This window comes from Euprymna scolopes, chromosome 23, assembly GCF_053919585.1.
Source record: "Euprymna scolopes isolate OS-2025 chromosome 23, ASM5391958v1, whole genome shotgun sequence".
Lineage (NCBI taxonomy): Eukaryota > Metazoa > Mollusca > Cephalopoda > Sepiida > Sepiolidae > Euprymna > Euprymna scolopes.
The window spans coordinates 100352744-100366139 of NC_136504.1; the positions used below are offsets into that span (position 1 = coordinate 100352744).

At 32.2% G+C, this 13396-nt stretch overlaps 1 protein-coding gene across 1 annotated transcript in view; it reads right to left on the reverse strand.

Annotated features, from left to right (window-relative positions):
• Positions 1-10622: 10622 nt before the first annotated feature.
• LOC145246067 (mushroom body large-type Kenyon cell-specific protein 1-like) overlaps positions 10623-13396 on the reverse strand; it is a 244713-nt gene continuing 241939 nt past the window's right edge. Inside the window, exon 6 of the mRNA XM_080107911.1 lies at positions 10623-12706. Coding sequence (XP_079964037.1) covers positions 10759-12706 — 1948 coding nt within the window. The 3' untranslated portion in view covers positions 10623-10758. The remainder of the gene's footprint in view (positions 12707-13396) is intronic.

The window sequence follows — 13396 nt, forward strand, 5'->3', positions numbered from 1 at the left end:
TATATTTATTATTTTTATATATATATATATATATATATTTATTATTTTTATATATATATATATATATATATTTATTATTTTTATATATATATATATATATATATTTATTATTTTTATATATATATATATATATATATATATATATATATATATATATATATATATATAAAGTTTACATATAATCCAATGCTTAATAAATATATTCCCATATACAAAAAAAAACATAGCTTAGGCAACCACCACCAAAAATACATTTTAAAACCCAAATGCATATGCAAAAGTGAGAGCCAAAAGACCCAATACCAACATTTCTATAACCCTAACCCTTAAATTCGTCTTACTTTTTAGTCTAAAGAATTAGTTTTGTCAATATTTTTTTGTGTGTATCAGGTTCATCTATTTTTTTTTTTTTTTGTTTTTTTTTACAGATAGTTGTCTCTTGGCTTAATTTCAGTAATAACTAATAAAAAAAAAAGAATTACGTTCATTTCCATTATTATTATAAAACAGAATGAAGAGAAAGAGTATGTTTTATTTTCTCTATCTTTTAGATAAGACATTTTCTTTTTGATTAGTTTTGTTTCAATAATTCAAAGTAATGTTTTGAATTTTAAAAATCTACCCTATTATATATATTATTATGTAAATACAATCATATCTTGCTACGGTTTGCAGACCATATCGATCATAATAGATCTCATCAGGCAAGGAAAATTAAAAATTAAAAAAGATTCAGGACCATTTTCAATTTTAGAAGAAATAAACTTAGCCATGACTAGCATGTTTATCTCCTATAAAATTAAAAATGGTCCTGAACCATTTTTAATTTTCTTGCCTCATGAGATCTATTATGATCAATACGGTCTGCAAATCGTAGCAAGATATGATTGTATTTACATAAAGAATAATAAAAAAAAAAATGTAATTTGCTCTCTTTGATTGAGCACTATCAACGACCTTTGTTGAAATTCAATTACTCTTCGTTTTTGGATATCTCCCTACCTGGAATAAATAAAATAAATATATATAAACTAGCAGGCTGCTTGGCATAGCTTAATCAGAAAACATGCTTAAATATGATATTTTAATTGATGCAGATTTTGTATTTATTATTATAAAGCCAATTCTCTATTGATTATTATATTGTACCCAATATATAGTAGTGATTTCAAAAGTAATAAAAAAATATGATTTAGGTGCCATCAGCTAGAATCGAAACCAAAACATTTAGTTATTCAGCGTTATTCACTACCATCTGAGCTGTCCATCAAAACTTTAAAAATGAATGCAGTTTGACGTATAAACGTATATTTGTGCATGTTTAGAGGAATAAGTCGACGTACGCCTGCTAAGTTCCCATTTTGACCCCTTAGCAGTTATTTTTATTAGCTAAAAACCGAATCAAATTTGTTCCACAGGTCTGAATCCTCTAGGTATTAAGTTTCAAGACCAAAAATTGACGGTAGTTTGGTAGAGACTGTTCCACACGCACACAGACAAGCCAGGCAAGTAATTAAAGTTACTTCTCTTTTTCAGAAAAAAAAAAAAAAAAAAAAAAAAAAAAATCACTAAATGCACTTCTTTCAAAACAATCATTTAAAAATAAATAAAACGTTCATTTTTTTTTTCTCTGATAAATCACGATAAACAAAACCTTATGGTTATTTTCAAAATATATATTGTTTACTCGTACATCTTTTATATTTTAGAAATTATTTGTGTTTCCAAAAAATATCTGCATTTAATAAATATTTTAAATAAATAAGGACTTTTTTTTTTTTCATTCATGTCACTTTTGGTAAGGCAAAGTTTCCTAAAAAAATAAGTTTTTTGATCCCGAAATTCAAGTTGTGTATGGAATGTTGAGAAAAACAAGAAATAAAATATAATTTCTCCTACCGCCATTAGCAGTTTCATTTGCTTAGTCACTAGGGAACCGGATGCCAACTACTGAGATCTCGGTTTTATTATATTTAGCCACACTGATGAGTGATAGAAATGACTAAACCATATGGTGCTTGTGGATGACTATGTATAATAGTATATGTAAAATCAACCAAGTAATTAGAGTTATTTCCCTTTTTTCATAAATAAATCGTCACATGAAGAGGAGAGCAGTAAATACTCATCCCTCACAACACTTCCAAATTGATTATAAAGTAAAAATATATCTTTTTTTATCCATTCTTTTTAAACATATATAGATAAATCTAATTCATAAATAAAAATAAGTTTCAAATCTTAAAAGGTTTCAACATTGTAGGTTTGAAAGATAGATTGATTTTGTAGGTTTTCACATAAACAAGTTAATAAAAAAAAAAAAAAGAAAAAAAGTGATCTATCCAATGTAAAAAGCTGAGCAATCCCCCAAAACTATGACTCAAAAGATGACTGATCACTTGAAGAAAAAAAAGAAACGTGATACGTATGTGTAAAAGGCGATAATTTACGTAGAAAGATGTAGACTTAATTGGAAAGGATACATGCAAAAATGGATCATTAATGCTGTTCTTTCTTGGTGAATGATCACAAATGCACGATTCTTTTCAGTTCGGAAAGAACATAAAAATTGCCGATATTATATGGAATTGTGAGCAGACTAGAAAAGGTTTAGAAATTATATCATTGTTCAACATAGACATAAAAAAAAAAAAAGCTTTACTAATATTTTTCTAACAGGTTTCACAAAACTCCTTATGGTCCTTCGATACAAGAGTGATGTGTAATTTGAATTAGGGATGCAAAGAAACCATAGTATTAGATGCTTCCTTGTAAAACACTCAACATAAAACGAGGATCAAGGGTAAGTAATCCAGAAAAAAAAAAGTTGCATCCTACACTAAATCTCAATGTAATAAGGAGCCTTTGGATTAGCCTCAACTACTATCAAATTTATTTTTTATTTTATAAGATTTGAATTTTGACTTCAAACTATATTTAAAGCTAAAAATTACTTTCTATTCGTCACTTTAAAGGGTTGAAAATTACTTTAAAATTTCAAAGTGTGACACTAACAAACAAGTGCCAACCATGTTTTTAACTATCGATTAAGATGGTCTTCTACTAGTGTACCACTTTGAAATGCGAATGCAATTTTTAAGCCGACAGATAAAAGTCATCTGTAATTTGAATTGTATTTTAAAAGTAAGAATCAAGTTATTATGGTTCTTTTATTAACATTTTCTCACTTTCCGCATCATCTTGTATCAAAGAATCCTTCTTACAATTTTATACGTACAGACTGTTTCTGACAATAGCGTGACATTATGAAGTTATTTCAAGAGGTTTGTAAAGGCATCTGCATGCGACACACCATCTTATATCGCGCTTAACAGAATACAAACAAGGAGGGGGGGAGAGTCTGAGAATAGTGCTCGATACGATAATCTATGTTAAAAGAAATCCTCAATTTAGAAAGTGCATAGATGCCTTGTAAAATATGTAACATTTACCGAAGCTGAAAGATCTTGTGTTATGAACATTTCGACCCATTATTAAAGACTCAAAATTATAAGAAATTAGGATTAAAAAAAAAAAAAAAAAAAAAAAAATTTCTAACCTAAACTATTTAAGTGACTAGAACAGATAAGATACAAGCATAGAGTTAAAAAAGAAGAAGAAAAAAAACTTTATAAGGTTTATCATGTGCCTCTTGATTTAGAACAAAAAACTTAGCTGGATTAGTTAAACAGAGTAACTTCCCTTGACATGCAGCAGAGCTGACTAACAGAAAGAAATCAATGCGGATTTCGTTTCTTAGTAAAATAATATAATATACCAATAAAATATTATAAAAAAATAAATAACAGACGACAGTTCAAAGTTAAAAAAAATAAATAAATAAATAAAATAGATAATCTAATCAATAAAGTGAAGTTTATTTAAATTTCAATTGTCATCTGGGGTTTATTCATATGCTCCACCCATCCATGTAGAGCTTTTTGTACCTTGACATTATTGTACAAGGATTATTTTTTTATCACATTCTCTCTCTCTCATATATATATATATATATATATATATATATATATATATATATAACAGAAAGGAAAAACAATCAAGAATAAGAAAAAAGAAAAACAGAGATTTGACTGGTTTGTTCAGATCAATGAACATATTCAGAAAAGTCACTTTTATTGATCTGAACAAGACCCATCTAATCTCTTGTTTGCTTTTTTTAATTTCCTCCCATATTTAATTATGTTTCCTTTGCCTTTCATATATTCTGTCTCTGCGATTTTTCATTTGATACTGTGTATTACACTGACGCTGCCACTGATCTGTTCAAAGTCAGATTTGGCTCTGAAGAGGCAAGAGGTGATATAAAAAAATCATGCTAATTGCTCAAGCTTCACAGTATTGAAACACTTTCAGATTGAATACATATTATTCACCATATACACCAAATTTAATAGTATCCTCCATATATCTTTTCATATATTCAATTTTCACCCCAAACAAGGCAGTGCCACTTTGAAGTAGGGGGCTACTATCGGGGACATAAGTTACAGGGATATTATGAAGGGAGATGAGCAGCAAGATGTTTGTTCACATTGCACTTGAACTTCTGCATGTCAGTACAGTTGGGGAAGCAAAATCCTGGAAGGGAGTTCCAAAGTCTAGCAGTTCTGGGGAAGAAACTATTGGAGTAGAAGGCTTTCTTACACCTAGGGATCTCTACTGTGTAGGGGTGGGATTTAGCTGCTTGTCGGAGGTATTTATGTCGAGGGAGTACAAGTGCTTGTAGTTTGTCAGAGCATTCGCCATTAACATTCTTGCAGAACAGGTAGAGGAATGCAACATTTCGTCGATGGGACAGAGGCTGAAGTTTAGATGACAGTTCAGGACCTATCAGGTGACTCTTTTGAACCCTATCCAGGAGGGAGAGATTAGTAGCAGATGCACAAGCCCAAATGTGACAACAATAGTCTATACATGGTCGAATGGTGGCCTTATAGAGGTACAGGATACTTTCAGGCGTAAGTAGCTTTCTAGCACGTTAGAGAGAGCCCACCTTCTTCGCAGCGGCCTTACTAATGCTCTCAATGTATCTGTTCCAACTCTTGTTCTCTGTGAGCGTTAGGCCAGTATATATATCTCTCAATTGTAAAATACATCTTGTAGAGGCACCGAAGTTGAGCAGTGAATAACTCATTTCACTGTCAGTTTCAAGGTTAAAATCAGAGCTGCTTTGCCATTTCTAAAATGCTTTCGCCTCGAATACGACATTGTATATATAACATACAATATGTATTTTCTTTCTAACGGTATGTATTTATTTAAAAAAAAAAAAAAAAATTGGCCAGAAATGAGTGAGAAATTTCAAGTTGAACGAATCAAGCTATGAATTTGTCAATGTCGCACGATAATGGCTTATAGATGGCTGAGTAGAGGTGAGTCATAAAGCCATATGTTGGAGATGTGACAGAAAGAGACAGATGAAAGAGATTATAGGAATAAGGGATGCATGAAATGAGTAGATGTTTTAAAAGGAGGAGAAGGAGGAGGAGATTATTGTCTCCTGCTTCGAATTGAGCTTAGATTTCTTAAAAGAATTCACTTAAAAATAAATTAAAAAATTGGCAAATTAATCTGAAAAAATAAAAGAATATTTGTTGTTGTTTTTGGAATATTCAAGTGTAGAACTGTCCATCATAATAAGTAGCAGCAAGTATGGTCAACAGAGGCACGGTGAAGGTAAGTACAGAAACACCTATTCAACGAGTAATGGGGAAGAGAAGGAGGAAAGGGACAAGAACAACAGTGAAAAAGAAAGAGAAAAATGGAAGAAAAATATACAAAAATAAAGTGTTCATTGGCCAAATCGTGTTGGCCATGTTTTCAGAGCTGAAGAAAAATATTTGCACAAGCAAAAAGAGCTCCTAATTGAAGAATTGTTTTATGTGATATAGTTTTTTTTTTTTTTTTTGTTACTGCTTTCTGTGCAATTTATACATAAATTTATATAACTTTTATTTATTTTATATATATTATAAATTTGTGTGTACAAATATATATATATATATATATATATATATGAAAACTGCATGTTCGTGGGATTATGTAGAGTACATGTGTAACTGATGGATTCTAATGCTTTTGTAAAGTTTACACAATAACAATTATGTTTAGTTTTGGCTACGATAGTTTCACAAATAGGTCTGCTTTTATTGAATCACTTTTACACACACAAAGTTATATATGTTAATATGTTAAAGCAATTGTCCAGAATACAAACTTATTTAACCCTTTATGACCTGGCTGAACTAATTCATTCAGTCATAAATAAATGAATATAACAGCATAAACAAAGTGGGAATTGATTCAAACACGTCTTGTACGTATTAGTTCAGTATCTGGGTAGATGCCAAATATCTCCAGATTGCAACTGTCTATTGCGTACATTCAGTATGCCACCATCTGTCTCAGACAGTGGAGGATTTCGTTTGTTGTCATAAACACACTTTTCAAGCACTATGGATAATAATCAAGGTAAGCTAATGAAAGGTAAAAATTCTCAGTGGTAGTTTAACTATTGAACTCCATAATTTTTTCAGTTTAAAGATAATCATAGTATCATTAACCTTTAAACTAACTAAACTTAATAGTTTTTAACCATCTACATTATAATTCAGGTCATAAAGAGTTAAAAATAAAAATACAGAAAATTTTTTATGATGTATGTACCTGTCATGGAATGAAAATGCCATTCTAAAAAAAAAAAAAAAAAAAAAAAAAAAAAATTGCATGAATTAATAAAGTAGATTTTTTTTATATAAAAAAAAAATTGTTTTATGATCTTTTCATGATTGATAGTATATCATAGCCATTACAAGGTTGATTTTGATCTCGGTAGTTCGAATGGAGTTGTCTCATTTATTAAAGATGGTAAAGCAAAACATACCATCCTTGCTTCCTCATAAAATTTGATTTTTTTTAGTTAAAAAAAAAAAAAAAATACTTCATTAATTTATGAAATTTTTTTTCGAATATGACATTTTCGTTTCATGACGAAAAAGCACAAAGACTTTTCGATTTAAAAAAGTTTTTTTTTTTTTTTTTTTAAATTGAATTCTAGATAAGAACCAAACTAAAGAAAAAAAATTAATGAAAATATCAAACATTTTCAGTTTCAGCATTTACAGAAATTTTTTTTTATGAACAAAAATTAATAATGGACACAAAAGTTTGGTCTTGCGCCATTACAAAAAAAAAAAAAAAACTAACAAAGTTTAGAATCCTGAAACCGTAGTAAAGATTTTGACATACTAAAAGATCTAATGGTTGAGTGAACAAACAGACTATCCAATAATCCCACGTACAGACATATATATATATACATATATATATATATTCTCCATATATATTTATATCATTTGTAAATAAGAATAATCTATTTGATCAACATAGCTGCATTTGTAAAGTTGTTTTCTTGTAGACATAAAATGTAGCCTCGGCTACGAATGGATTTTCTCTTTACGATAGCATCGTGCAGGGCTTCCCTCTCAGCAGTGCAATTAGTATGTAGTCATAGCAGCAGCAACACACGTGGCCATCTCAGTGATGATGCTGATAGTAGTAGTAGTAGTTAATAGTAGTAGTAGTAATGTTGGGGTAGGAAATTTTGAGAGAAAAAGCTATCATCCATGGCAGTTGCCAGACAGGCACATATGTTTTGTGAGTTGAATAGCAAAAAAATAATTTTTTTTTTCTTTTCTTTTTTTTTTTTTTTTGTGTTTTTGGTGAAATCTGTGATGAGTAGAATGACAACCAGGTGATGAAGACACCAATAAAATAATCGGAATTAAGAGAAGAACGTCACGGCTACAACATGGAAAATATAGGATTCGTGTGATCATTAATCAACACCGATTTCAGCGCATATTCTGCATTTGGTGGTTCTGCTTTTAGCTTTGGAATTCCAGTGTTTCCAGATTGGTCCAAATATACAAAACTAAAATTATTTGGTCGATAACTTAATAAAAAGTTATAATAGTTATAATTTATATATATAAGTGTAAAAAATAAAGACATTAATATTCTTGATGCCCTTAACATTTTTTTTCATAGATAAAGAGAATGAGGGAATAGTATAAGGAAATAATACTATATATATATATATATATATATATATATAGTAAGTAATTTATAAAATATATATGGCGATTAAGCTACACTGAATATTCGGCGTTTCATCCACTCTAGGACTCCTCAGGCTTATGCGCGAAATATATATATATATATAAAACAAAAAGCTAAAATCAGTATTATTAAAACTATCAAACAAGATATTGTGCAATTTGTGCACGTGTTTCTCGCCTATGCGTAACTTATAAACACAGTTCATTAATTTATTGCAGACTATTATTCTAATTAGTAATACGACACGTTGACACATCGGTTCTCGCCAGATCACCAAGTTAAGCAACGTTGAGCCTGGCCAGTACCAAATGGGTGACCATTTGGAAAGGTGAGGCTATGTATGTACCGCAAGGTAAAATACCAGATTGAGAAACTGGTGCGGGCTATCCTTATCTCGAGGGTAGATAAAATTCTTAAGCCGTGGTAGGCACCTCATCTAGTGATGCCATCACGATAAAAAATACTCTTGATAGCCCTGGCGAAACATCAAGTATTCAGTTATGGACAAGATTTGAATTGTATTACAAACTTGTGTAGTAAGTTTAATCTTGGCTACGGCCACGCTGGATGGGTTATCCTCATCTTTTTGTGAAACAACTACTAAAAGATGAGGATAAGAGTCCGCAATGAATAAACGAATAAATAATACTCATCTCTGTAATCATTCCAATTAAATATTATAAATACCAATCAAATTATTTTTATTTTCTATTAATAAAATAGTTATTGAAATTAAAAATAAGAGAAAACTAGGTGTGTATGCAGTTTGGCAAAAATATTAAAAAAACGAAAATAAAGAAAAATCTCTATGATGTATGTGCCCATTATAGAATGAAGTTCTCATAAAAAAAAAAAAACCGCTTAAGTCAATTTTTTTTTTTTACAGAGGAAAATCAAATTTTAGTGAAACCAATCGTGACACAGCCATCTTGAAAATTTCCAGCTACAAAGAGGAGGACGCAAAGGGTGATAACTCCATCTAATTCTTGAAGTTTGCTAAAATCTGACGAGATTATTTTTACAGTTTTTAAAAATAATTTTAGGTATTCCTAAAATTATTTTTTAAATTTCAACCTTAAAATAGAAGAACCCTCAGAAAAAATTGTTGACTTTATCATCTAAACAAATAAATGCAGTAATATTTTTTTTTTTTAAATTTATTTACCACTAATTTATACTACCATCAAACCGGTTCACTAATTTAAATCACTAATACAACAAACTTTTGAAATTATATATATATATATATATATATATATATATATATATATATATATATATATATATATATATATAAGCTATTTGTATGTGTAACTAGTTGGGTTTTATTTAAATAAATTAATGTTTGGTGTTATTAATTTCTAATTTTATTGCACTATTTTGCTCTATATATATATTTATATATATATGTGTGTGTGTATGTGTGTGTGTGTGTGTGTGTGTATGTGTGTGTGTGTAATATTTTTTGCGATATTAACAGTAATTAAAGTGCTTTAGGTGAAGTACGAAAACCTTCTTTTAATATATCTGTTTATTAAGTTTCGAGGGAGATAATTTAAAAGCGATTAATTAAATTGATTTAATAATAATAAAAAATTGTTAAAACCCTCCTTAAAATACGTTCATTAATTTCCAAGGGAGGTAATTAAAATAAGTTTTTAAAATTACAATAGATTTATATTAAAGATATGCAAGTTATACATTTAAAAAGAATACTTAGAACTAAAATAATAGCCGCCAGATGACGGGTAGTTTTTTTTTGTTTTTGTTTTTCACTTGCTGCATATAAAACAAGTTGTGAGGTCAAAAACTCAACCATATAGATATTTTTACCTTCTCTTTCTAATCTTCCAGAGTAGAATTACAATCATTTTCTTGAGAAATATCAACAGGCGATTCCAATGGTAAAAGCAGACAAAACTGTAATGATAGATAATAAAGTCTATCAAATACATCACTTGGCAGTGAAAAATTACCAAAAAAAAAAAAAAAAAAAAAAAAAAAAAAATTCATAATTGCGAACTGCAGTTCAGCAGCAAAAAAAAAAAAAAAAAAAAAAAAAAAGCCATTTCATGCTGACCAATTTTTTTTTTTTTTTTAAAGTTAATGCATGAGCAACAACTTGAGTCTTTCAAAACTGCAGCTCAAACGGGTAGCCTATCAACCACGCTTTCTCTTACACCCATATACTCATAGACATGTATACATGAAGACAGAGATGCTGCACACGTAAACAGACAAAAGAAAGCTCCCTGATTAGCAACATCCCAGATTTCAGTGCAATTCTTCGTGGCTTGTAATTCTCACCACTTTCCAATTGAAACAAATCATATTCCTTACCTTTTTTTTTTATGAGAGTTTCAGGTTTTGTCATAACTTTTAAATTCTTTAAAATTTCCTCAATTTTTTTTTGCATTTTACAACATTTCTCTCTCTCTCTCCCTCTCTCTCTATATATATATATATCTTCGTATTTTTCTTTTAATTTAATAAAATAATTAAATTATATATTTTTTTCATGATTCATCTTATTACAACATTCATGGTGTGTCTTTTTTTTAAATAATTATTTCCAGTTGCAACAACCGAATAACGATGATTAAATCCATGAAAACATCAGTTGATAAAAAGGAAACTATTCCCCAATGGGCTCATACCATTCGGTCTGCTCAGGGTTCCAGAAAGAAAGTTTGAGTCCTGAGCAAATGCGTTCGACTTGCTCTGAACTTTGTGCTGAAGTTTGCGCAACAGTTCCGAGGCTGGTGTGCTCAATGCAAAGCTACTGTTGAACAGGTTCATCCCAGAAGAGTCGTACTGCGGACTGCCGTTGGCATATGGCTGAAGCCAAGGAGTATTGAGGGACTTGCAATCAAATTTTGCGCCAGCAGTTTTACCGCTACCATTTCCAGGGCTGCCGGCAGAAGATGACGTTTCAGATTTAATGGTGACAGAAGTAGTGCTGCTGCTGCTACTGCTGCTGCTAGCTGAAGCCCCGCTGCTTTTGTTGCTATTGGTTGGGTTAGCAGTATTATTGTTGCTATTAGTACTAATATTATTGTTCTTGTTGTTATTACTGCTACTACTGCTGCTGCCGGCACGAGTAGTAGTGGCAGTTCCTGAAGCAAGCGAAACTGCTTTCGTGTTACCGGGATCGTCCGGTGCTGATGCGTTGCCGCTGTTGTCCTTCTGCAGCTGCGACTCTTTAATTTTCTTTTGTCTCAACAAGTGCCGCTCCTTGACCTTGTATTCAAGTGTGGAGTGCGGTACACCATAGTAGCTGCCAGCACGGTGCACACTCATCTCGCCCCGTTGCACAGCACGCACAGCTTCCATCAAAAGTTGGCTATTGTACTTACGATACTGACCACGTTTCGGGCGTGTCTTCTTCACTGGTTTGTTGCCGCTGTCCACATTGCTGCTACTGCTATTGTTGCTGCTGCTGTTACTTTCTAACTTTTTCTCGACTACAGCAGATTTCTTGAGTTTTTTGGCAGGGGTGACGTTAGTCCCGGCTGCCATTAAACTTGAAGAAGAATACGACTTGCAATTGTTGTTGTTACCAGGGTGATTCTCATCTTGCGTGCTGGAGTAGGAATCTGCCTGATGCTTACGTTTATATACCTTCTCGGATATGGTCTTCACGATAATGTCTTTGAGAGCCTCGCCGATCTTCATACTATCATAAGGCCTCACTTCTGTCGTGTCATTGCTGTGTGCCACTGACGTTGCAATTGTAGTGGGTAGGGTGTCCGGGTGGTTTTGAGCTTTGGCAGGCCGATAGGACGGAATTTTCAGGGACATGAGGGCATATGAGGGGGTGCTTTCAGCGAGTTGGCTATTGATGTGGTTACTGCTGCTGCTGCCATTGCTGTGTTGGTTGTTGTTGTTGTTGTTGCCCTCCTGTAAATGGCGAAAGCTTTCTAAGGCAACGGGTGACCTTATTTGTGAGGCACTCTGCTCAATGAGGAGACGCTGTTCCGTCATTTTACGCACCAAGTCATGCAACAGAGGGAGTTTAAACTCCGGACATGCCGCATTGCTGCTTTTGCCGTTGTTGCTGGTCAGAGGCAACGGCTTTTCAGACAGATTAAGGGTTGCACCATTTAGATTGTGTTTTCGTCGTATCTGCTCCAGCTTCTTTTCCCAATCGTCCTCAGTCTGTGAGCCAAAGTCATGTTGGCACGAGAGAATACCCCCAACCAATGGGGGGAAAAGAATGCTATAGGGGGATAAATGAAGAGGATCTGTGCCCGCCACTGTTAAACGGTGATTGTGGCCAATTGCCCCGTCGGAATGCTGACTATCCTCACTGCACTCAAGCTCGGTGTTCATCACAACTGCTGCTGCTGCTGGTGGTGGTGGTTGCTGCTGTTGCTGCTGCTGCTGCTCCTCCGTTTCCATCTTGAAGATCTTGTTGCGCAGCGTCGATCGTGGGATACCGTAGAGGACTGCTGCACGTCGTGTACCGAGTTTTCCGCTGCGAATCTCTGTCACTGCTGTTACTAGTTCTTCCTCTGTGTAAGCCTTTTTACCGTTCTGTAGATGACCGTCTTTCTTACATTTCCTGAAAATAATTAAAAGATTACAATTTATTCACAGAGAAAAATTTAAAAAAAAAAAAAAAAGCGAATAGTTTTTGCACCCCTTTCATGTCTCTAAACAAAATGAAAAGTGAAAAATGAAAATACCTGGAGCTGGGTGAGAGGGAAGGCCTATAACACCGAGAAATAAATTATCAATAAAATAAATTTTACGGTACTTATACAGTTTACAATCAAATCTCTGGCAAGTACGTGTGAGTATTTTCCAACAGGTTATGTAAGCATCGAAAGATGCCAAAGCGATTATCCAATCGGCTGTCAGAAGGTGGCAAGTTTTTAAATGAAAGCTTGAAATTGTAATAAATTTCAAGAAAAAGAATTTTCTGAATCGAAATTCATTTTCAACTATATCAACACGAAATACCCCCCATTCCCCATGTTAAGAATGGCTTTCTAAATAAAAAGATGATGTAAATTGCCAATGATTGGATCGCAAACTGGATAAGTACCAATTTTATAAACAGCTGAAAATGTTTGACCTTCAATAAGTGCTAGCAGTTTTTTTTTTCCTCTCCTTATATTAATCATAATATGCATGATCGAACGTGGCGTAATCTACATCCAATAGGCTGACTGGATCAACAACAAAATTGGGTGCAACTCAAATTTTTTTAGTGGTACTTTCCAAACACTCTGTACAAAAGATGAGAAGT